The sequence below is a fragment of the Falco rusticolus genome, chromosome 3, assembly GCF_015220075.1.
Source record: "Falco rusticolus isolate bFalRus1 chromosome 3, bFalRus1.pri, whole genome shotgun sequence".
Classification (NCBI taxonomy): domain Eukaryota; kingdom Metazoa; phylum Chordata; class Aves; order Falconiformes; family Falconidae; genus Falco; species Falco rusticolus.
Window position 1 is genome coordinate 47,663,653 of NC_051189.1, and position 24,082 is coordinate 47,687,734.

The following is a 24,082-nucleotide window of genomic DNA, read 5'->3' on the forward strand; positions in this document are numbered from 1 at the left end:
CTCATGTTGGGGTTAAGTATTTCCTGTAGCAATTGCAGTGCTTTGCTGTATTCATCTCTCCTAGATCTGGGACTGATGGTAAATTTATTATGCCTGTGCTACCTCAGAGACAGTGATCTACAATAGAAAAATGCCCCCACCCTCTACAAAACAAAAAAACCAACCCCAAAACCATAATAACCAGCCCTCACCCCTCTCAATGTGGTGGGGAGATTCTTGCAGCTCAGAACTTTTCTTTTGCATTGTAAGGCATTTGACAGACAATCCTTTCATTGCTTCAAGCCACATCATTTTATTTTCCCCTATCTGTCGGCTTGCTTGTTTTCTAACTCTAAGCTTATTGTTAAACATACTTTTTTTTTCTTTTCCCCTGCACGCCACCATTGTTAACTTCTGAAGCAAATAATGCTGGACTTGTATTTTGTTCAACAGTATTGTATGGATCTTCAGTGTCTTCTGATTAGTGTTATGATTCAAGTTTCTGCTCCTACTTATTGTCCAAATTAGGAGTTCTATTAAAATGAGAAGTGCTTCATGTATCACTTTCTGGCCTCTAGGGAGGCAGTGGCTGTGGTAATCTAATTTTACCAGAATGTTCTTTCTTTCATTCCAGTTGAGTTTTTAACCTACCTACCTATTTCAACTTGTTACTAACTTTCTGTGATTAGGACATGTTTGTCATCTCACTAAGTGTAGATGAATCTTAACTTTCCAGTGATGTTTATGTTTAAACTTTTACCTTTTAAACTTATTATTAGTGCCTAATCTTTTATATCTGTGTCATTATTTTTACTCCTTCTCATTACTGGCTAGAGAACAGTGCTACTGATAGCTGTTTTCCACTAAAACTGATTAAACTACATAATTAAAAAATGCAGACAATATTAAGAGTTGAGAAACTGTTTTCTAATTCTCACAGCTCTGTATTTCTGTTCATGCTAACAAAATACCTTATAATTGACTCCAATTTCATATATTAGTTATAGCTTTCATCATTTCAGTCTTTGAATTACAAACTCAAACTATTTTTTAGACCACAACAGTTGGCTGAATGCATGATGTTTTTGAGATAAAGTTGATGGTCTTGAACTGAAAGAAGTTCACAGATGCACAAACCAAAGAACTTGGTGTGCTGCTTTGTTCTCAACTGCTAGGAAGCCTTTTAATTTTTAAATAACTGTGTAACACTGTTCTGCATAAAATTCTGCCCTCCTTGTCCTTCTATCCTGTATTGAGCAAGACTGCTGTTGTGAGGGGAGGAACAGAGTTGGGGAAATGCTGATGGATAGCAGGCTTGTCATACCCACCTTGTTGTGTCACGAGCGATGTGGCCTTACTGCTTTCTGAATCCATAGTGCAGGATCCTGAGTGCAGGAGCTGGGAACAGCATGCAAGCACGACTGGGTTCTATTGTATAACAGAAGCAGCAGCATCTGTTTGGCTTGTGTGGGCTTTGTGTTTGTGTCCCACCCCTGTCCGAGTCTATAAATGTTTGTATGTTTGGTTAGTACAGCTTATCTTGAACTCAGACCTGTTGGTCTTAAAGCCAATATATAAAAAAAAAAACCCAGATATTCTGCAAACCTTGGTTATAGGTATTTGTACACATGGATCACTAAAGTCACTCTAGTGAATGCTTTTAATAATTCTGTTAATTAGGGTAAGTTCTCCATTGTTTTAAGTGCAGCTGCAAGTTTGGAAAAAGTTCTATTCCAGCTTTGCTGTTGGGTGACTGGTAAGGCATTTTAATGGTTACAGGCTACAGGCTTTGTTACTTTGTTAGTGATTTAAAAGAAAAAACAATGAAGAACCCCCCACCCCACCCCCAAAAAAAAACCCCAACAAAAAACAAACACCCCCCCCCCCCCCAAAAAAAAAAAAAAAAAACCCAAAAAAACCACCAACAAAAAACCAAAAAAACCCAACAGCAAACCTCAAACCAAAACTTTGGACTTGTTTCAAATTCTTTCATAGAATCCTGACAAAACTTCTGGAAGTTTCTGATGACCCACAGGTGCTGGCTGTAGCTGCTCATGATGTGGGCGAATATGTACGACACTATCCCCGTGGGAAACGGTAAGAAAAATGCCGCTATATTGTTATTCAAGAGACTAGCTAGAGTATATTTACTTTGCCTGTGGCTTTTTTGCTTATTTATATTAAAATATGCTACATAAGGATTGGAGGTTATGCTTAAGTTTAATTCACTGGGAAGGTGAGAAAACACAAACTAGATAAGATGAGAGACAACAAACTAAATCTTTGACTTAATATTAATTTTCAGTGTCCCTTAACAGTGAAGGGAACCTGTGTCTAAAGAAGGCTTGAATAAGTTGTTTAGATTAAAGCAGAAGACGTACACCAGAGGAAATTAGAAGAGATGCCAATAATTTAATCAGCATATCGTTTTTACCCTCTTTTATGATTATTGGACTATAATTGCTGAACTTATAGTAGGGATAGACTATTTCAACAATGATTAAGTCAGTTTTGTGACCTTAGTACTACACAGACATGATTTTTCTTACAAACGATTGCTATTGTAATTTCAGTGATGTTAACACAGATTGAGTTACCACTCTTATATTTTGGTATGTTTTCTTTTAGCTATACAAATATGCATTTTTGTGAAAGTATTAATGTTTCTTGTAAACCTGAATTCCTGTCAAAATAGACAGACAGACATTACTATATTTTCTTGCTTTGCTTTGTTTTCAAAACCTGTGAGCAAAGATGTTTGCTGCATAATTGCATCTGTAAGGTAAGGAGACCACAGAAGTAGAAAGGGGCCTTTGGTTTTTGCAGGAATCATGGTCATCAGTCAACCAAAGGGACATGTGACTTAGTTTTTGTAGCAAAGTAGTGGTCTGTTTCTGCTTTCTGCATAGTGTTTAATGGGGAAGATGAGAATGATCTTTTAGGCTTGTTGGAAATTTCATGAATGCTTCTTGTGCAGGTTGCTATCTTGACAGTAGTAGAATCATGAACCAACCAATGCCATATATATGCTAGAAAGATTTTGTTCACTTTAGAGCGACTCACTGCCCTTGTAATCTTATAAACATTTGAACTGAAGATTTTAGATTATTGGAACAAATAAACTGTTTTCTAGGTCCACTAAGAAAGGTCAGAGGTCTTGAGTATGTACCACTTGTACTAAGCAGTGCTGTGTATTTGCTATTTAGTTCCCGTGTCTTCCAAAAGAGATTTATGACAACTGATATTTGGAGGGGAAGGCAAAGTACCCTCCAGTAAGGTGGAAACTTGTATTGCTGCCTGCAAGTGGCAAAGCTGAAGGACTGATAGAGGTTGCTCCTGCTTTGAGCTGCCCTGTGTCTGAAACCATTTTATACAGCCCTTTGCCATAATCTTTAAAGAGCTTGCAGACATCTCCTCAAATGTGGCGTAATTCTTGGGCTAGTATGGCCATGCAGTTGCTGGACAAAAGCTACGAAGTTGGAAAAGTGGATGAACAGGACCTGTATCTCTCAGTCTGTGGTTGGGAAAGGGTACTGCTGGTGGGACCACAGCTCCACTCAGATCCCAGGCTGTTAGACCTGTTCAGAAGTGCATCAACCTTCAAAAGGAGTGGCCGTCAGCAAGTAAGAAGTGTCTATTCTAACTCACGTTCCTGTATCAAATTCTAATACTTAGCTGCTTTCTGCTTATGGACTTGGCTTATTTAGCTTCCTGTTCTGATGGACAAACTAAAGTGCCTCAATCACTTTCTTTTAAAGAATTTCCTTTGTAGTCTGATGTATTCTTACCAAGTATGACTTCAGCAGTTTTAGGACTGAAAGCTTAAAATACCTAAGGGCTGGGTGTCAGTTCCCATGTAATAGTCCATTTCTTGCCGTGATTCTTTTTGATATATAGTCATTTACTGCTCCCACGCCTGGCTGGCATTTCCTACTGTCATTGCATGACTCACTTTGGGAATGGATGCTATTCGCTGGTTTAGAAGAATAAGAGAATTCAAATGTCTTATACTTTTGTTTCTTTCAAGTGTTTATCCTCCACTCCTAAGTGGATTGCAGAGGCGAATTAGAACTGAAAACCTCTTGAGTTTACCTGCTGCAAACTGCAGAGACCTAGAGACCTGGCTAACCTTTCCCTTTGTCTGACAAAAGAAAATGTTCTTAAACTAAATATTACATTTTTACTTGGCTGTTCTCTAATGTTGTCAGCTTAAATAATTTTAATTTGCCTTTAAAACTGCACATTGTGGACCAAGTTCTCAAGGCAATAGCACCGTGAGCCTTTTAATGAGGCTTACCGACATGTATTTGCTGACAATGCAACAGCAGAAATAAAGTGCGGTATTGGTGCTTCTGTCGCTGAAATAAATGCAAGCTAAACATCAACCTCCTGTACAACTTCCATGTGGCCCAAGGATTGCTGCTGTGTAACGTCAACACTTTTCAGTCACCTGAACGCCTAGCTCATGGGCTTTGTTTTGCATGTACAAAGAGATTGATACCTAGAGCTGTTCCCTTCCTTAGCTGCTGATTCAGAAGCAGTTTAATTGCATTCCCTCTTTCACCTTAGGCTGCTTTTAGATCTGTAGTGTGGATATTTTGTTAGTATTTTCTGCTATAACAGTTTAAGCTGTTCTTATTTGTCTTTGTTATCTGTTTCCTTTCTCCCTCTAAATGGGTCGTATTAAAATCTGGCTCTTCAGCATCCAGAAATTTGTTTGAATTGCCACTGTTTTGGCTTAGTGCACTGTTGTTATGGGGAACAGTCCCTGCAGAAGGTGTGCACATACAGTAACTAGCTCACTGGGCTCTATTACTGCTGTAAAGTAAGCAGAGTTGAGGAGAGGGAAAACAGAACTAGAAGTTTTGAGCAGATTTGAGCACTTGAGCAGATTTAGAACTTGAAGGAATGGGATTCACCATGTACCTTCCTCACAGTTGCTTACCGTTTGTTCTAAAACACATAGCTGGGAAGTGATTTGTACCAGTAGACAGCATTATGCAAGAATGGTAACACTGTTTTTTGACTCTTCATATCTGTGCTATAATTTCAGTGATGTATTGTCATCGGAAATACTCTATTGCCATTTGTGATCATAGGATTTTAACTTTTCATTTTGATTCTTAGGTACTTCTAGTGTAAGGAAGCTTTTGAGTTTAATGGCTTTTTTACTTCAACTCCTGAAAATTAAGTATTTAAGTCAGTCCTGTAATGAGGGGGGAAAAAACCTCTTATGTTTCATATAACTTAGGTTGGAAAAGTCACTTAAGATCTTTGTGTGCAGTGGTTTTATATTTAACTCATGATTAAAGATGTGAGACAGCCTAAGGCTGGCATAAAGCTTTTTTTAATCTGTTACATTACCGCGAATTCAAGAAGTCATTAGTAAAGATTTTTCATCTTAAAACAATTGCACTTTTCTGAATGCATTCTTGTTGTATGAAACATCCTTAGATGTTTTAATGTTGTTGGGAAATAACATTCCAGGATAGTTTTGACTGGTTTATAAAACGAAGTGGGAAATTCTTTTTTGTCTTCATGCTATGTCTTTATACCTGTTCTGCAGTTTACAAAAACATGTGTTGTGCAGCAGTAATGCATTAATTTGTCCATGAAAAGAACTATACTAAAAGCAGATGGCTAATGCAAGCTTAGAATAGAAGGATAACATCAGGTTAAGAAAAATGCAGATAGTAGCTTCTTAACAGGATTATGTTTAACTACTCAGCGACCTGTGGGAGAACATAAAACCCATATGCAAGTCAGCGAGTAACCAGTTTATGTATTCCTCTCGAGTTCTCTCCAAATGTTCTTTGTTACCAGAGACCAAAATGCTGCATGTAGAGTCATCTAGATGGTGATACTTGTTCAGGTTATGTGTTGCCTTCCTTTTTTTTTTTTTTTTTTTAAAAAGGAGCTATATATTTGTGATGTGAAACAAAGTTTCATCAGTATTTGGTGTGGGGTTTAGTACAGCTATTAAAAAGCTATGGCTGACTACTGTGGTGAAGTTTGTAGTGGAAGATGCAGCTCAAGCTTACCGCTTTTCTGGAAATGGTACTTTAAGCAGCCAGTTCTGCATCTTGAACAATGATAGCTGTGGCTCTAGTACAGTTTGAATGGCAAAAAGCACTATGAGGAGTACCAGGTGGGTGGCTTAATAGGTGTTGGTGAGATTACAAGCACTTTTTCTGGATTAGGCAGTGCTGAGGATTTGGACTTTTCTTGCAAAAAATGGAGTGACCTGGTTATCATCAATTTATGGGGGAGAGGGTACTACGTCCTCCTAAATAATAATTGATAGTGCTGTACCCTGCCAACCCTCTCAAGCCAATGTTAAGTTCTTTAGCAAGCTGGATAAAGTAAATAACCCTCTCTGAAAAGGTCTGCTTTCTTTATTGTTGTTTGTTTCAAAATTTATGGAAGTAGGTAGTGTTTACCAAACAGGAGTCCAGTACAAACACTTTCTGATGTTGTGAATTTAAAAAAAAAAAAGTCAGTAGGTAGGATGAGAGATCTGCATTTATAACATGTCAGATAAGTTTCTTTTGTTAAAAGTATTTATTTCCTAATGTATACGTCTTATGTGACGTGAACTTAACCTGTTAATGCCTTGCACATGAAGTGGTTCGACAGGATAGCTACTCAGAATCTGAAGTAATGTCAAAAAAACTGTTCCGCTCCTCTCTTTTCAGAGTGATTGAACAACTTGGTGGTAAACAGCTGGTTATGAACCACATGCATCATGAAGACCAACAAGTTCGTTATAATGCACTACTGGCTGTGCAGAAGCTGATGGTTCACAACTGGTATGTGAAGATTATTTAACATACTAACAGTGAGAAATACTGAGCATGGAGAGAGGGTTCAAGATGGTAGATTTCTTTATGGGTGGAATAACTTTTATGGGGTAAGACTGCAGTTGTTGTGATAGAGCACTGTGATGTCGATGTGCAAGATCTTAGCTAGTCTATCTGTATGTTTTGGTTGCAGTTGAATTGGGTAGCTTCGCTTTACGTGATTGTTACATGAGTAATTCACTTGAACATTATATTTTAACTTACGTGAACTGCTTAATATTCAATATGAGCTGTGATTTAGCCTTGCACTTGTTTAAGTACTTAATTGGCAGTTGCTTTGGAAGGTGCGTGCCTGACCATTCTTTTGCATTGTTGTCCTTTGCTCTAGTCCTTTCCCTGACTCCACGCTGTCATTTTAAGGGGTGCGAGTACAACTTTTCTTTGAGCTCCTGGAGTGGCAGAAACTTAGAGGCTGGTTGGTTAGATGAAGTTGAAAATCAGTGGCTGGTATCTCTTTTATCAGTTGCTGAGAATAGCATTTGAAGCAAGGTTTTTCTTCCATTGTTTGTTGACTAGTTCTCTAATAAAGCTCCAAAGCCCCTGAAGTCCTGGCGTGTTCTGCCACAGAACATGCTGATAGGTGATGCTGCCTTTCCAACAGAGCAAGGACCTTTACAAACAAGCATTGAAGGGCTGAAGTTCTAAAAAACTTCAGTGTTCATGTAACAACTTTGTATAACTTGCCAAACTGGTTAGGTGTGCTAAGTGTAAGTTAAAATGAGGTACAAATATTAATTAGAAATTCTTAATCTGATTATTAATTATGATTTCACCAAAGCTCATATTTCCAATTTGGCGTTGCCTTAGAGAAAGATAAAATGCAACAGTACATTTGAGTATATTGGAACATAGATGTTGAGATAGAAGCAACTAATTTAATTTTGAACTTACATAACCTTTTGTTTCTGAAGAGCTTGGTGCTTGGAAGCACCTATAACTTATGTCAGTTTTTTTGCTTCTGACACAATGTGGTCTTTTTAAAAGGCTGGGTAGTGATGTAGTGTGAAAGTGGTAGGGGATTCAGGTTTATCAAGCACATTCTGACAGGCTCTTTAAGTTGCCTACTTAATGTAGAAGACAGGCTAGGAAGGCTGACAGAAAGCTCCTGTCTCGTCTCCCTGCAGTGTATTTTCTGTAAAACAAAGCTAGTTTTCCCCGTTTTCTTCTGAAGAATATGGGTTTTGATTCTCTTGTGTGTTAGGTTAATTTTATCCTACTTCCTCCTTTTTTCATACTGTAGGAACTTTCTATAGCAGAGAAACACTTACACATTTAAGTAATCTACTGTGACAAATCCAGAGTTAGAATTTTTCACCTATAAGGACTTTGGTAAATAACATTGAATTTCTGAGTGTATGGAAATGGAGATAAAACATGTGGTCATGTGCAACCTAATTTTGGGTCATTTTTATATATCGCCCTATATATTTGGAGCATTTTCAGTATTATAAACAGGCTGTAGCTGATAGAGAGTCAGTGTGGAAGGCTTAGTTACTGAATTTACCTTCTGCAGGTGTGACAGGTCTTATTTATGTTCTCATGTCTTGAAAATCTGGTGGTAAAACTCTGGCTTTTCTCCAGCACAAACCTCGCTGATAGTAAAAGTTTTTCTGGATGCCTAACCTGGCTTTTTCTCATTTTCAACTTAAGCATACTAATTTTAAAAACATCACATCAGATTTTCTAGATTTGTCTTGGTTTCTTAACGGCATGAACAGTTCTGTGCCTGCTTTTCAGTTTGTGAAACTTTAGCGATAAGACTGAGAGAGATTGCAATTAAGTTAGTTTCAGCTTTTCAGAGGTGTCAGTGAAAAGAATCTGTTTAAGTTAGTGCCATTTTCAGATTCATATTGTAATTTCTGTAGGGAATATGTTCTTGTTTAATTCTTATTGGAACAAGCCTCTGGGACTCAATTGTCCTTGGCTGGTATTTGTCAAAGTAGTGTTCCCCCTGGAATGGACATCAGATGGCTTGAGCTAAGGAAATTACACATTGTTTGTATGTGGGAAGCTAGATCTGTCTTCGTATACATCTGGCTTTTGCTGTGTGTCAGGAGCTCTTCTGTTTCATAGGTTGTGTGGGGAGAAGAGGGCAGAGTCCCCTGACGGCTGCACAGTGCAGTGCCTACTTATTTAGCTTTGCTTTGCCATAAGATGGATTACACAGCGATTTCAAGGTTTTGCTTACCTTGCTCTTCAGAGCTGGGGAAACAATAAGGATTTTCCCATTTTCCCTCTTGCTTCCATGTGTTTTGGAATTCCAGTTATTTCACTCAGAGCAATTGTGTTTTTCTTTAATTGGCACAGAACAGCTCTGCATTACTCTGACACATGTGTGACAGCGGTAGTCAGGCTCTTCCTAGACCTGGAGGCTAACCAGGAGAAGGGTTAGAAAGTAAAGGCTTGCTTTACCAGGCTGAGCAAGTGCTGCGCCTGGAGCAGCAGAGTAAGGAAAACTTCTGGTACCTGAACCTAGGGAGTGTCATGGGGCAGCTGAAGTGGTATTCTGCTTAAAATGCAGCTGTATCATTAGACTACTAATAACTCAGAGAGAATTAACTCCTAAGTAATTTGAATAGTTCATTACAGGCTGCTCGGCTGGCTTTTCCTTAGGGCTTTTTAAGTCAGGGATAAATGGGAGGAAATCAAGACTGTCAGGCATTCTATTAAATGGTGAAGCTAGGTTAGCAAAAGCAGTAACTGCTGTCAGCTTTTCAGGTAAGGTAAGTTGAGGTGAAATATTCCAGTTACATTTGCATGTTAAATGATCAGGCACTTGATGAAGCAGGGAGCAAAGGTATCTTTTCAGCATCACTTGAATGTCTTTAAACGGTAATCAATCCTGTGTTTTAATTTCACTTGAACTGTTAGTCACTGCACCCTGTGCTGATGATAAAACCCTGTTATTGGCAGATGGGGGAGTTTGGCATGGTGATGGTGGTGCACATTTTTTTGTGTCCTGTTCAATTTGTGCTTTGACTGTGTATGAGAAATGTCATCTTATTGTTTGTCTTTGCTGGTGTTCAGAGCCAATACCCAACTTCACCATTTTAGTATGAGGAACTGATTTTGGGAATCTAGTGCTGGTTGGAGCAATGTTTTTAGTGATGCAGACTTTAAAACAATCAAATCATTAAGTTCTAAACTGACAGCACTTACATATGTTAATCTCTACAGATGGAGCACATGCCTTTCATGTGCTTCACAGCACAACATTTTACTGAACTTCAGGGGTGGGATGTTGTGACTCAAAGCACCTGCAGTTAGAAGCCCAGGTTCCTTCTGTGAAAAATGGAGAGAAGCAGGTTGTTTTTCAGGGCAGCGTAGAGCAGTTTCAGTGCCTGAAGTTGAGCAGTTGGAATAATCTTCTAAGATTTGTGAATGTATAGTCTCCTAGCTTCATTCTAAAGGGCTTAATTCCAACCTTCTATTACTTCACTAAAATAACAGGTGAATTTTAAATGTTTGCATTTAATGTGTGATGTATTTATGACCTTAGTGGCCATTAGGTCACGGCGTGTTAGTTTCCACCACTTGCTTGTCTTCTGGTGAGGTTAGGCCCAGGCAAGTTTGCTCATGACTCATGTAGTAAGTGCAGCATATTACTTTTTACTTGTTCTGTCAGCAGCAGTACTATTGGGAATTGGGGATCAGAGGTCAGAAACAAAAAAGAATTATGATATCCAGTCTAGTTGATGTGTGCAGAGACTGCTTTTGTGTGCTCTTTGTTTACACAAATGTAAAATGAAGTGCAGCGGCTTAACCTTTGTGGCTCAGATGTTTTTCAGTATTCATACAAGTGTTAATGGAACCACAGTGGATCTGATTGCAAACGTATTTTTCCTCTGGCTGAGTCAGGATAATGGGAGAACTCATAGCATCTTTTGGCAGTTGCTGCTATTGACTAAACTACTGGACTGTGTTGCCTTGCCTTTCTGTTTACAGTGTAGTAGTGAACTGCTGTTAGGGAGGGATTGCATCTCTTAGCTCTGGGCTCAGGTGTGATGCCTCATCTCACCAGGGTCCTTTCACCTGTGCAGACTCTGAGCTATAAACTTCCTTTAAACAGGCAGACTTTTAGAATAAACTGATACTTGGTGAATTGATACTGACATGGAAAATACGAGTATGTTGGTGGATGCTGAACAATGGGAGTTAGGATGCGTTATTGATATGCGATCAAGTATGGTACTGGAAGTAAAATTAATAAATGACATAATGAAGCAACAACTTTGTGTAAGCTTTGTGCAACAGATTCATACATGGTTTTCAGAGTGCACATCTCGGACAAAATTATTTGCTTTCCATTTTTAAAAGTGACTAGTTATGCAGAGAGATGTTACAAAAATCTGAAACTGCCTCAGACTTGGAGTGTGCTGTATCTAGAAGTTGTTCTATAGAGTTAGCTTTGAATATTCAGCATTTGTCACTATTCTTCTTTGGTATAAACTTTGTTCTCCAAAGCCCATATATCTCCTAAGATAGCTTCTTGCACCATGCTTGCTTTTAGTAGTGAGAAATGCAAGGTGCAATGATAGTTAACTGGCAGCAATAAAGTGTGTGTCCCCCCACTTTTTTTTTCATGTCCCAACACTCAATCGTGTGTAATGCCTGATAGAGCAGGCTTAAATCTAGGAAACAATGCCTACGTGATAAATACAGTTGATTGCATTATCTTGTTTCTTGGCCTTCATCATCAATACAGCTCCTTTTTAGTAGTTAACGGAAGTTAATTAACTGAAATGGTTGAGACAATAGATTGTGTCCTTGATGAAAATTAATTTTTGTTTAAGAGGACTGTTTTGAGCTGAATTGAGACAAGTTAGGCAAAAAACCGATTAGTTATAGGCACACTTGATAACTAGTATGAGTGTTCCATCTTTTTATTTGAACATAGATACATATTCTTGTAAAGCTTCATTCCGTACAAGTAGGGACTATGGTTCATATTGTGTGTATGCTCTCTGGGATTTCATAGTGTGATCATGTTTTGTGTCATGAGATCTGCACTCTTCGTAAAATACTTCAGTATTTATAGAGCTTCTGTTAATGAGGAGCAAATATTTTGCAAATATCAAACATCCTGCTCAGTTTGCATTGTCTTTTTTTCAAATAAATTGTTTGGTTTTATGTGCTATGCTGAAAAACATGTTGCCAAAAAAGTAACTTTTTGATAGTGTCGCTTCTGATTAGTCTTACTTTAAGGATTTGATTTCCTGATAGGAAGATTCAGTTAAACATGATCTAAGTCTGTCATTCTGAAATACACTGTACAAACTTAAAGCTCTTAAGTGTTGAAAGCATTTTGCTTGCTTACTGTTCATTGTGGCAACAAAATCTTTTGATTATATACAAACCCACTTTCAAACCAAGTTGCATGGTTTAGTCAAATTGGTTTATTTTAATTCACAAATTGCTTTGTGTGTTAGCTCATAGTGCATCTTATAAGTGAAAAGTGGTGCATACCTTGTCTCCCTAATAGAAAGGCATATATTGAATTGAATTTCAGAGTTATTTTCTTTTAAAGTCTAATCGAATGTTTAAGTGATAGCCTTATAACAGAGGCTTGTTGATCTGCTGTTTATTTATAGCTTTATATATAAAGTTGTGAACTGGAAGTCTAGTATTACTTTTCAAAAAAAATAGACAAGACCTCTCTCTTGAGGGAAACTGCTGAGTGAAAAGGAGGTTCTTGCAGTGTCTCTGAAGACACATTGATTTTGCATGTCACATCGTAAGGAGGGCTATAAACCATATAAACAAAGCTATAAATAATGCTCTCAGTTCTCAGGAGATAATCTATATATTGTTTATTAATAACATATTCAGATGATGACAGGCTCCGCTTGAAAAAAAACCAAAACAACAAACCAAAACCCCTTTCATGTGACATTTATAATTTCTCTGCTCAACCATTCAAGCTGTTTAGTTTTAGCGTATCAGAATGCTGAACGTCTCTTTACTGTGAATAATGAAAGTGCATTAAGATGAACAGCACCTAGGACATTTTTTCAAACAGGTAGAACAAAATGTTAAGTGGAATCTGTTACACTAAATACTGCAAAAATCTCTGCAATTCTCAATATTTCCTGTCTTGAGATCCAAGGCCACATGTATTGGTAAAGGAGATACATGGTGAAAATCACCATGGTTCCACTGAAAAATAACTTATAAAAACTTCAATTTGATAATGTGGTAGAGGCTCAAACTGTTTAGTCAAAGTTTGTTGCGTACATTTGTTTCTTCTTTGGTTTTGTTTGTTCTGGCTTACCTTCAGCACTACTTGGTACAATAGACATATTTTATCACTATTAACACCTTTTTTTTTTTTTAATTGAAATACTTTGTGTTGCATTAATAGACTGAGTCAAGGAAGAAAATTGCATTCAGCAAAGAAGTGACAGAAGAGAGCTGCAGTTTTCCTGTGTGGTAGAACGCCAGTTTGGGCAGTCTTCCCAGCCCAGCTCTCTAGGACTGTGTGTCTATGTTTTTTGGTTTACAGCTTTCGTAGCTGTACTATTTCTATTTACTTCTGTGAAGAGCAGTGCTGTAATGTATAAAATATATATGGTATATTTAAAAATACATATAAGTCTAGCATATATTTTGTATATAAAATAATATGCATTGGTATAATTTCTGATTGAGCAGTACAACATGTTAATATTTTATTTCAGTAACCAAATATTAACATAGCTTCATGTTTGATTTGAGCCTGTTTATTTTCTTTACTGACTTCCATGACCATGGCTCTGTGGCAAGGCAAATGCATCTGTGGTGGCCCCTCTCTCTGCCTTTCTCTCACTCACCACATGTTAATGTTGACACCGCAGTAACCAGGTTCAAGGGAGCTTGTGAATTGCTTTCTGCTAACTTGAGAGTTAAGTGAACAAAAAATACTGTCTTAGCAGAATGCCTAAGTGAGCGCCCTATGAGAAAGGCAGGCATACATGGCTGGAATAGGTTCAGGGGTGGCTGTGCCAGTCCACTGGATTAGATGGGGGCTTGAGAGACAGTTGCAACCTTGTCCTGGTGTTGCCACTTCGTGTCTACTGCTCAGAAAGTTCCAGGGATTGCCGCATCTGTGGAGTTGTTTTTGCAGCAGTGTAACACAAGACCAATGCTTTCAAGGGAGAGTTTAGCCTGCTTAGAGCTGGAATTACGTCAGCTGCGTAACTCAAATACCTATTTGTGAAGCTACAATAAATTACTAAAACTGGACTGTCTCTCTCAACAAATCCACGTTATTAGATCCATAGTAGAAATACAATGTGAAGATGGCAAGCAAACCTGTTCTATCTGTTCAAACTTACCAATCTGCTGTATGTCCTGTGAGCTCCTTTGTTTAACTATTTGTCGTATCTTTATATTCCCTGTATCTTTATTTTCTCTGTAACAGTGTATGTTGGCAATGTCTTTGAGGTGGCTTGAGTCATATGGCAGACTTTTTATTGTAGCTTTGTTACATTTCTGTGCTCTTTCATAAGGTGAAGAATTTCTTTAGAGCTACCTTTTCAGTTTCACTTTGAAAAGCATGGGACTCTAGGTTTATGTTTAGATAGAGAAAAATAAAATCAGTATTTTTATATTGTTCTTTGTCAAAGAAAAGTGTTCTGCCTCTTAAAAACCTCAGTCTGCTAAAACAAGCTAGAAATTGGAGATGTTCAAGACCATCAAATATTTTTTTGATAACTTGGTTCTTTAATGAATTGCAAGCAAGGTTTAAATAAATCTTGTTAGAAAAGAGAATATGAAAATTTCAGCCTTCCTTTCTTCCGTGCTTCATCACTTTTCTTCCCTTTCCTGCTAAAAAGAAGAATTTTCAGTTTTCTTTAAAGGATAGGCAAATCTAACTGCACTGGAATTTGGAGTATAACACTAGAAGTAGTACTACTTAAACTGTTCCTGTTCCTTTTAGCACACGGCCTCTAGAAATCTGTTGTATGTATGTTAAAACTTACCCGTCTATTGTAGATTGATTGTTGTCAACAGTGATTCTTTTGATCCTTTATCTGGAAATTACTGTAAAATTTTCAGGTAGGGTCTTGTGCCAGTTTGCAATTTTCTCCTTATCCTGTACTCACTGAATTTGGTGGCTTACATGTTGTTCAGTCCTTTGTGCCTTTTCCTAAATGATCTTTTAGCATTTGGTGCACTATGACACTGAAGTATGTGTCAGTGTCTCTCATATACCAACAAAATCAATTAAATAGAATGAAGCAACAAATTAGAATAAGGATTTGAGATGCAACAAATTCATATATTCAGCTCTAAGTTTCCTTTTCTTCTTGGAAAAAGCACTTTGGAAACTGTGGAAAATGTGTGTTTAAAGATAGCCCTGAAGAAGGGGTAATTGCTAATGTGGAATGAATCTCACTTGTTTTTTCTAATATGAATGACAAGATTAATTTGCAAATAGAAATTACTTACACCTCACTGTCAGACTTCTGAATGACCAGGGAAGTGATAAAATGTGCTGTTACAAGTTTTGTTGATCTGGCGTTAGTGGAGAAATGGAGGATTTTGTAGTTACTCTCAAAAGTGAGGTACTATGCTTGTGTGTTTTGATGCTTTTGTGCAGCACAGACATAATGGTTTGCGGTTTTGAAACAACTGATTCTGTATGAATTTATGTGTCTGAATGCAGTTAAGTCTGAATGCAGTTAAGTATAAATGCAGGCTTGTCTGGGCCACCTTCTATTCCTTTGCAATAAGGATGTTTTTGCGTTGAAGGCAGTCAGAAGGGGGCTAATACTGACCTTTATAAATGCCTCTCTGTTCCAGTGTGAGGAAAACAGTTGAAGTGGAACTTGTTGCAAGGAGCTAAACTTGCAAATTTGAACTTTTAAGGTACTTGGGCCTTTACTCGATGAACTTTACATCTTGATTATTAATGCTAGAGGAAAAATTGATGCCCTGTTCTGTGTTGCATGGTTTCTAGTGCTAATTCCACATAAATGCTACTAGAACTGTTGCAAGGTACCTTGAAAGTATCCATGGAGTTCACCTCTACAATCCCAGCATGGGTAGTATACCAAAATGGCATGCTTAATTGTAAGTCTGTTTATGTGGGAGAGCGCAGACTTTTCTGGATGCTTATTGACTTGAGGGAGCACCATTAAGCATGTGGTAACTTTTCCTTTCTGGAAAACAGTTAAGGAATAAAGCATTTATATGTAAACATGCTCAATATTACTTGACTGCTGGTACATAGAATTTAATTTCCCTTCATCCTTTTAAATGATTTAAAAGAAAAATGAGCCTTATGTGATGGCTGGACAGCTGCTGTATTTGTATTGAGAAATTGTTCACTACTTCTTACTGGCTTTTGCAATATTATATACAATAATGCAGTGCCTACTCGAGGTAAAAGGCAGCTTTCTAGTGGAAAGAATTGATGACTGAATTCATTGTTGGGCAGGACGGTATTTTGCTCTTTTTCTGTAACTTTTTACTTGAATTTTGTACATCTTGCAGAACACCTATTGAGTGACATTCTGCAGATTTGCTTGGCCTGGTTAGAAGGGAGAAAAGGTATCACTGGTAAGGTTGTGTATTGAAAGACGATGGGTATGTAGGCCCCAAAGCTCAACTATGTCAAATTTTAGCAGTTTTGTCTTCGTCTATAGTATGAGCTGAGGAGGCACGCGTGAATCTTTGCCAGTAGCGGCCACAGTCATGTATCTCATACTTTTGCTTCTGAGTTTAAACATCTTAGAAACTTGATGTACTTGCAAAAGACCAACCATGATGCTTTTGTTAGGGTACAGGTGGTCTTGTTCTGAATTTATGGAGGAACTTACAAAATAAGATTAAAATAAGGTGAAGTGGTCAAATTTATGCATTTATAGCTTGTCATTTTAAAAATCAAGCCTAATACCTTATTACTTTCCATTGTAGCATGCAACTCTAATCTGTCAGATGCTGTTTTGAATGTTTTCTGCAGTGATTTGTTATCTTGGCGTCAAGATCTGTTCTTCTTTCATTGTATGTGCTTTTATAGTGCAATGTGTTGAGTGTTTGTGTTCTTAAAGGTAATTCTAATTTTATGAGTATCCTGGTTTTGGCTGGGATAGAGTTCATTTTCTTCCTACTAGCTGGTACAGTGCTGTGTTTTGGATTTACTATGAGAATGTTGGTAACATACTGATGTTGTCCCTGGACTTAAACCTCACACCTGCAAGTGAATGGCTGAGAGAAAAGGTTTTGTAGGGAAGATAATGTACTATCCGCTGTATGTCCTTATGCGTTGAATATGTCTGTTAAGGCACTAAGTACCTACAAAATATGCTACTGCTGTGCCTTCTCAGAGATTCTTGCTGAATACAGTGCACTATGGTTGGATTTTAGCATGCACCTGAACCAGTGTAAGCTTTGCAATAGTAGTACTGGTATGGATTGTTAGCTTAATTGATTTTCCTACTGCAAAGTAGTTGCATAAGGATTTCACATTCAAAATGGTTCATGTGTGCTTTAAGAATAAGTAACTGCAGGCTTGTGATGCTGTGAGCAGAGCCATGTATGCAGCAAATGTCACTTGCTTTCAGTGCTGGATGTTAGAGAAGAAATGCTAGAATCAGTACATGTTATAGATGTGAAATGAAGAAAAAAACCACCAGTGAGGGAGCAGAAGAAGGTTTGGTGAACTTGGAAGCCCTTCCATAGTGGCTAGCGGTGTTTTTAGATGGCTGTCAATTTCTGTTTATTTTGGTGGTACAATTTTGGGTCTTGCAAAACCACGAGAGAGCCGCTCATTTCCTTCTTTGCCATCAGGAGTCTCTACTTTGAGGGTGATAACCTGCTTACTATGATCGAGAGTCATATCTGTTGAGTGCAGCCCAAGCATTAAAATACTGTGAACCTGCAGCAACACCTGATAAAGCCATGAAAGAAGGTGCTAAATCATAATGTATGGCTCAGCATACAAATCCTGTGTTATCTTCTTTGCTAGTGGAGTTTGAAGTTAACATTATACTTCATAAGAATTTTGCTTTTCTAGATGCTGAACTTTAAAACTGAGAAAAAAATGCTGCTGGGTGGTACAGTTGTGATGCTAAACTTCATTGTGCTATAGGAATAGTAATGCCTAGGGAACAGCTGTTCAACAGGTCGCTAAACTGAAAACTAGCCTTTAAAATGTGCAATAAGAACTGATTTTTTTTTTTTTCTTTTTGAGTAAAGCAAAAATGCATACTCTTGAGTTTTTGGTGTATTTTGTTTTGTTTTCCAAAATAACTTCATTCTGAACATAATTTCTCTGAACCGCTTCTAACGTTTAACCTGTGTAGGTTGAAACACCTGTGCACTAAGAAAAAGTGTGGTGTTAAGTGTTCAATCAGCAATGTAAAAAGAACACCTACATTTCACAGGTCCTGAAACCTCTCTTTCAGCTGATACAGTGGTACAGTTATTGAAGTTTATTTTCTATAATAAGCAACAAGCCAGGTATTACTGAAGGCCTCTTTCAGCTTCTTTGTAGTTCTGTGAAATGTTGAGCTGCTTTGACAGAAGAAAATGAAAGACAGGAACATTCAGCAGAATTGTGCAGTATTTTTCCATAGAATTTAGATATTGTTGCTTGAGGTAAATGCTAGGGATCTGGGGGGTGGTTGTTCCAGTGTTGAGAGTACAGGTATGGAAAAAAAGTGACTTAGTGTACTTCAAAATATGGGTGAGGAAAACACTCTTTTGAAAGAAAGTGTTGGTATACAGTGGGCCTGGCTTGAATATATTTTCTTCTTCCAGCTTGAACATGTAGTTTCTCAGCCAGTGTCTAGTTCGCTAGCCTGGGTTAAATTGCCAATGTGTTCATGGCTATTACTTGTGCTCATGCAGCTGAGTGATGGGAAGAGATCCTTTTCAATACTTTGCCACGGCTTCTAATGTATTCTGATGTTCAGCAAGCAAAATCTGTGGGCTTCGTGGGTGTTCTGTGACAGTTGCCAGGACTTCTAAATATTACCACTGGGCCTTTTTCCAGACAGTTTTGTTTATGTTCAGTTCATACCTTATTTTCAGAGGGATTGATGGTGGATACCTAAAGCTTTGGTACTGTCATAGTAGCTCCAGTTGACTATTGACAGCAAGCATTATTTGAAGGAATAATTATAAACCTAAAGCTTTTTCCTCTTTCTCTACTTCATACTTCCCCCCCACTATCCTCCTATTCCCCACTCTCCAGGATGTTTCTCAATCTAATTTTTTTGTTGTATTTCAGGGAATACCTTGGAAAGCAGTTGCAGTCAGAACAACCTCAAACGGCCACCGCACGGAGCTAAACACTTCTGTCAGTTCATGCTTATAGCTACAGTATGTTTGTCTTTAAATTAATATCAAGGAAACACTGAAATCACATGTTCTTTGCGTGCTGCTAGTGCGTAAACTTTCCATGTTTCCTCTAGTATTGTTGGCTTATAAAAATTTGTTCAACTAGTTCTGATGATTATGCCTATTAGCTGCTTGTTATATTCTGAATGTATATGAGGAAATGTCGCTAATATATTGCATTTGTTTTATGTATTTATTCTCATAATAAAGACTGTTATTAAAGGATATTCATCCAATGTTATATTTAGCCTAGAAAAAATGTTCTCTTCTTTTAGCAGGTTATCAGTGTTGCTGCTTTCAAGAAAAGCAAGTAGTCCTTGTATGTCTCCAGACAAATTAATAAAGCTATGACTTGGTGTTCTGCAGGAAATGCAGTAGCTTGAGAAATTTTGACTCTCAGTACTAAAGTGCATACCAAGTCTCAAAGCAGTGTTCAATTTGTATATAAAAGCAAATGTATGGGTTTTCTTTTGGAGTGGGGTAACTCCCTCTTGTTAGAGGCTACATTAAAAAATTTGGACGTGAGAAGAGGAAAAGAAAACGTGCCTAGTGAAAACTGGTAGACTTAAGATTGTTAGTCAAGCTGTATAACATCAATATTAAGGCTGTAGGTCAGAGATCAAGCTTTTTGGTAACAAATGTGCAGTAACTGAATTTTGAATTTCATGGGGTGGTTTTGTTATTGAAAATGCTTGGTAAATGTTAGGGTTCTGGTGTCATTCTAAAATCTATTATATTTCCTTTATATTGAGCCAAATAATGTGGCTGTCAGTCTTCTCTGTGTTTTGTAGCTCCTGATAGTGAAAAAGATGTAAGCATCAAATATTGATGATACTGAATTGGCATGTGAAAACAGTCTTGTCGCAAATATAGGAACTTGTCTCCACACACTTGCAACACCAAACAGTTAATATTCTTGTAGTTAATTTTTAGAATGAAAAAAAGTATGAGAGAACATGACTTAATCACATTGGTAGTCTTGTGTGGTGGTCTCTGAGGAACCTTAAGGTACTTCGTCATCAAGTAAAAAAACCCAAACAAACAAAACCTCAAAAAACCAATCGGAAAAACTTTTCTTACCTAGTCTGGATTTTCATCATATATAACTAGAACTTGACCACTGTTGCAATGGAGAGAGAAGACATTTGGGGGATGACAGTTTGATGACTCTTTGGCCTGCTTAATTAAAATCGGATTGTGTAGATTAATGACTATTGCTTACTTCTGCATAGGGGGAGGCATAGGCTCTGATATTGAAGTTAGTGTCTTGGGGATAGATGCTGAAGCCTGAAAAAAATTAAACTGACTTTAGTTGGAGTGAGGGTTATCTGGATCTGGTCTCAGCACTGCATGTTCCCACAGAGTGATGAGGGATACTGGTGGTGTGGGAAGCTGCTGGGAGAACAAGGGTGCACTTACACTGCCATTTTTATCTTGGGTTGGTTGAATGCTCTTGAAATAAATTTCTGAGTCTTCCCTGCTTTTCACACTTCAGTATACATTGCATGGTTTTGTCCGTACATGAATGGGGTGGTTCTCTGATAAAGCTGAACTGCAGCACATACATCTTGTGTCTTGGCTACCTGGCAAGTGTTCAGTCCACCACACCAGGTAAGATTTTCTTTGAAGTATGGCCCTTAGAAGTGCATGCAGAGTGAAAGTTGGATTTGTAATGCCAAATGTCTTGCTCTACAAGTCAGATTCTCTTGTCATGCTTCTTGCTGATGTAAGCATAGCCTAAGACTTTTCTTGAAGATGCTGTAAAAGGTTGGTCCTATGGTTACAGCTGTAATGTTGGGTACAAGAATCATGACAGGACATTAGTGGGGAAGGAATATACCCTCATCTTCAAAACCAGATGTTGTTTCCTTGTTTGTGTTGTTTCCTTGTCTGAAGGGAGCAGTGAAGCACTGCTTGGTAAGAGGATTTGGGTTTGCATTGTATGAGTAAAGATGATGTGTGCTACTGATGGCAACCCCTCCTGTTTTTTTGGGAGCTAGAAATAACCAGGCTATTCATAATATGGATTATGAACAAAGTTGCTTACAGTGATTGTCCTGAAACATCTAAATATTGTGTTCATGTACTGTACAAATAAATTCTCTCTGCTGCTTTGCTAGTTTTACTCTGTGCATAGTTTAATCATTGTGGTCTGTTTCGACACCATGTGGTACGTGGAATTCCCTTCCATTTAGTTAGAAGTCTGTTGGGATACAGAAGAAGAAATGATGGTGATGTTTCACTTACATCAGTGTGCAGTATTGATCCTCTGGTGTCTGTGAAACCCGAAAGGCATGAGACTTCCATCCCCTGATGGTAACATCAAGGTGGCTCAAGGGTTATGATCTTGAGGAGTTTGTGCCGAGATTGTACAGTAAGAAGCTTGGGAAATTCTGGCCAGGGTGCTGTGGAGGACCTTCCTGTGCAGCCAGTAATTTGGACTGTGCGGAGCTGAGAGATCTGCAGAAGTCAGAGTGCACACTGTGTCCTGGAGGGATCTTGGCATAGCAGGGAGCTGCAGACAGGTTTCCAGCTGTGGGTTCTCTATCTCCGATCATCCCATGGCAGGCCTATTATCTGTAGGTGTTGGAAGGCCTTGGATCCATGGTCCCAAGAGAAAAAGTAGGGCAGAGCTGTTCTGGAGCTTATAACCTTTGAAATCAGAAAACTTGGCCAAAAGCTTTGGTTGCATTTCAACTAATTCTTAAAATGGTCTACTGCATCTGGTTTCTGCCTGACAAGGTGTAACTGGCTTTTGCTACTGAACACTGTTTTGACTATTTGCCTGTTTGCGTTAGCTCACTTAACTTGCTTGGCCTCATTCTCCCAAAATCTGGCATGGGGCAGGAAGGCAGGTGCCATGGTGGCAGACTGAAAGCTTCAGGGCTGTGTGATGACAGTGTGGGCAGACCTTGGTGTTAGGGAGAGAAACGTATGCCAGCAGCTTCCTTCCTCCCTCTGGTGATAAGAAGATTTAGGGATGACTGGAGGCTAGCTGCCATGGACCAGATAACTAACCTGCTTCTAAAGTGAGGAGGTAGTTATGATCCTCCAAATTAGGGTAATTGTTCTTTTTATGAAATTTTTCTTAGTTTTCCTAGTTTTTATTTTCACTCACGTTGCATCTAAGAATAGATGGAGTTTTAATTTTCCTGTAATGAAAGTAACTGAGTTTGAAGTCTTTTAAGCTATCTTTAAAGTTTTGCATTTGAGGTTTCTTTTGCTTTTCGTGATACGTCTGCTTAAATGATTTTTCTTTAAACTTTGGTCTCAATTTGAAATCTGCATGGGAAATAAATTTGAGTTAAGTTCACAAGATTCAGCAACTGTGAGAAGAATTTAAGCCAGTCACAATTCAATGCAGGAGGGGTGGAGGGGAAGCACGATGAAAAACAGTGCTGACATCTGGAGCTAAGGTAGGAAAATGCTTAAATCATGTGCTTAGTGCATGTTTATTATTCCTACAAGCCATTTGAGGGCTTAAGGCCTGCAGCCAGGCGAAGAGGAGGCTAGATCTTGGTCTTGGCTGGTGTAAGCTACTCTGCTAGAAACAAACCAGGGTTGAGCAGGAGATGGGCTGCCTGGGCCCTGGTGTACGGTGCTGCATCAAACCTGTCTTCAGTATCTCATCAGAATTCCAAAAATGGGTTTGTGCCCCTGCATGAACAAATGAAGATTGTCAGCCTGCTGGGTTAATAGTTTTTTCTCGTGAACATGACATAATTTTAGCCTCATAGGTGACAAGGGGTCAGAAGGAATCCTGAATCCTGTTGACTCACCTCTATTCAAAAGCTTTCACTTTTCACTTTGGCAGCTTCTGCAGAGTAGTTTTGAGTTGTCTTTTTAGAACCACGTGCTTTGTCAGAGTTGAGAACAGAGCTAGTGCTCTTGCAATGACCAGGCACGGTATTCACCTTATATTCACTTCCTCTTAGACTCCAAAATGAGTATTAAAAAAAAAATCTGAACTGCTGTTAAAATTTTCAAATGGTCAAGGGTATCATCATTGAAATACCACAGAGAGCAGCAATGTTGTTTGCAAATGTAAGGTGCAGCCTTTAGGGAGTTACCTGGGAACTCTTCTTACCTTGGGGTATGTGTATTTCACTGGTACAGCCAGTTCTGAGATGCGTCAGACATTGCTGAACACATATGATGTGCTGAAAACTGTCAGTATCCTTTGTGTAAGAATATTTTTCATGACCTGTCCCTTGGCCTTACTGCTGCTTGTAAGCTAAGTTACTCTACAGCAGGGGGGCCAGATACAGCCCCCCAGGGTCCTCAATCCGGCCCCCGGTATTTACAGACCCCCCGCCGGGCGTTGGGGGGGAAACCAAGCAGCCGCAGGTGACTGCCTGCCACTGCATCCGCGCGCCGGCCCCCTGGTTAAAACATTTGAGGACCCCTGCGCTATGGTAAGGAGCCTAATAAAAGGCAGAAATGGAATAATGGCTGATTGTTACACAGTCTCTCTTGTTTCTGTTACTTGGTTTTATCCAAGGATATTTCTGTGCTATGGGAAGGTAATTTTTCTTGGGGGGTGGGGTGGGGGGGTGGGACGGAGCAGGACAAAATTCACTCTGCTTATAAAAGTGGGCAGCGGGCCAATTTATTTTTTTTTTTTAACTTTATCATCTAACAGATTATCCAGAAGGGCACAATTTGTCCCTCTGTGTGAAGACTTAATATGCAGAAGGGAACAATGAAGTTGTTCATGAGCCATCTTTGGTGCTGTTATGTACATATTCATGATACAATTTTTTCAGGGATCTTCAGTTGGTTTGCCTTGTCTGGAGTCTTGTGTACAGACAAAACTGTCAAGCTGCAAATCTGAGTAACTTCTTCATTGTCTTCATAAAGTATTTTAAAATGTCTGCACACATCCAGCTCTGCCAAAAAATGGACAGAGAAATTGG

At 38.5% G+C, this 24,082-nt stretch overlaps 1 protein-coding gene across 1 annotated transcript in view; it reads left to right on the plus strand.

The window, feature by feature from the left end:
• ATP6V1H (ATPase H+ transporting V1 subunit H) overlaps positions 1 to 21,291 on the plus strand; it is a 51,219-nt gene extending 29,928 nt beyond the window's left edge. Inside the window, exons 12-14 of the mRNA XM_037379959.1 lie at positions 1,975 to 2,076; positions 6,675 to 6,788; positions 19,057 to 21,291. Of these exons, the coding sequence (XP_037235856.1) occupies positions 1,975 to 2,076; positions 6,675 to 6,788; positions 19,057 to 19,117 (277 nt within the window). The 3' untranslated portion in view covers positions 19,118 to 21,291. The remainder of the gene's footprint in view (positions 1 to 1,974; positions 2,077 to 6,674; positions 6,789 to 19,056) is intronic.
• The last annotated feature ends 2,791 nt before the right edge of the window (positions 21,292 to 24,082 follow it).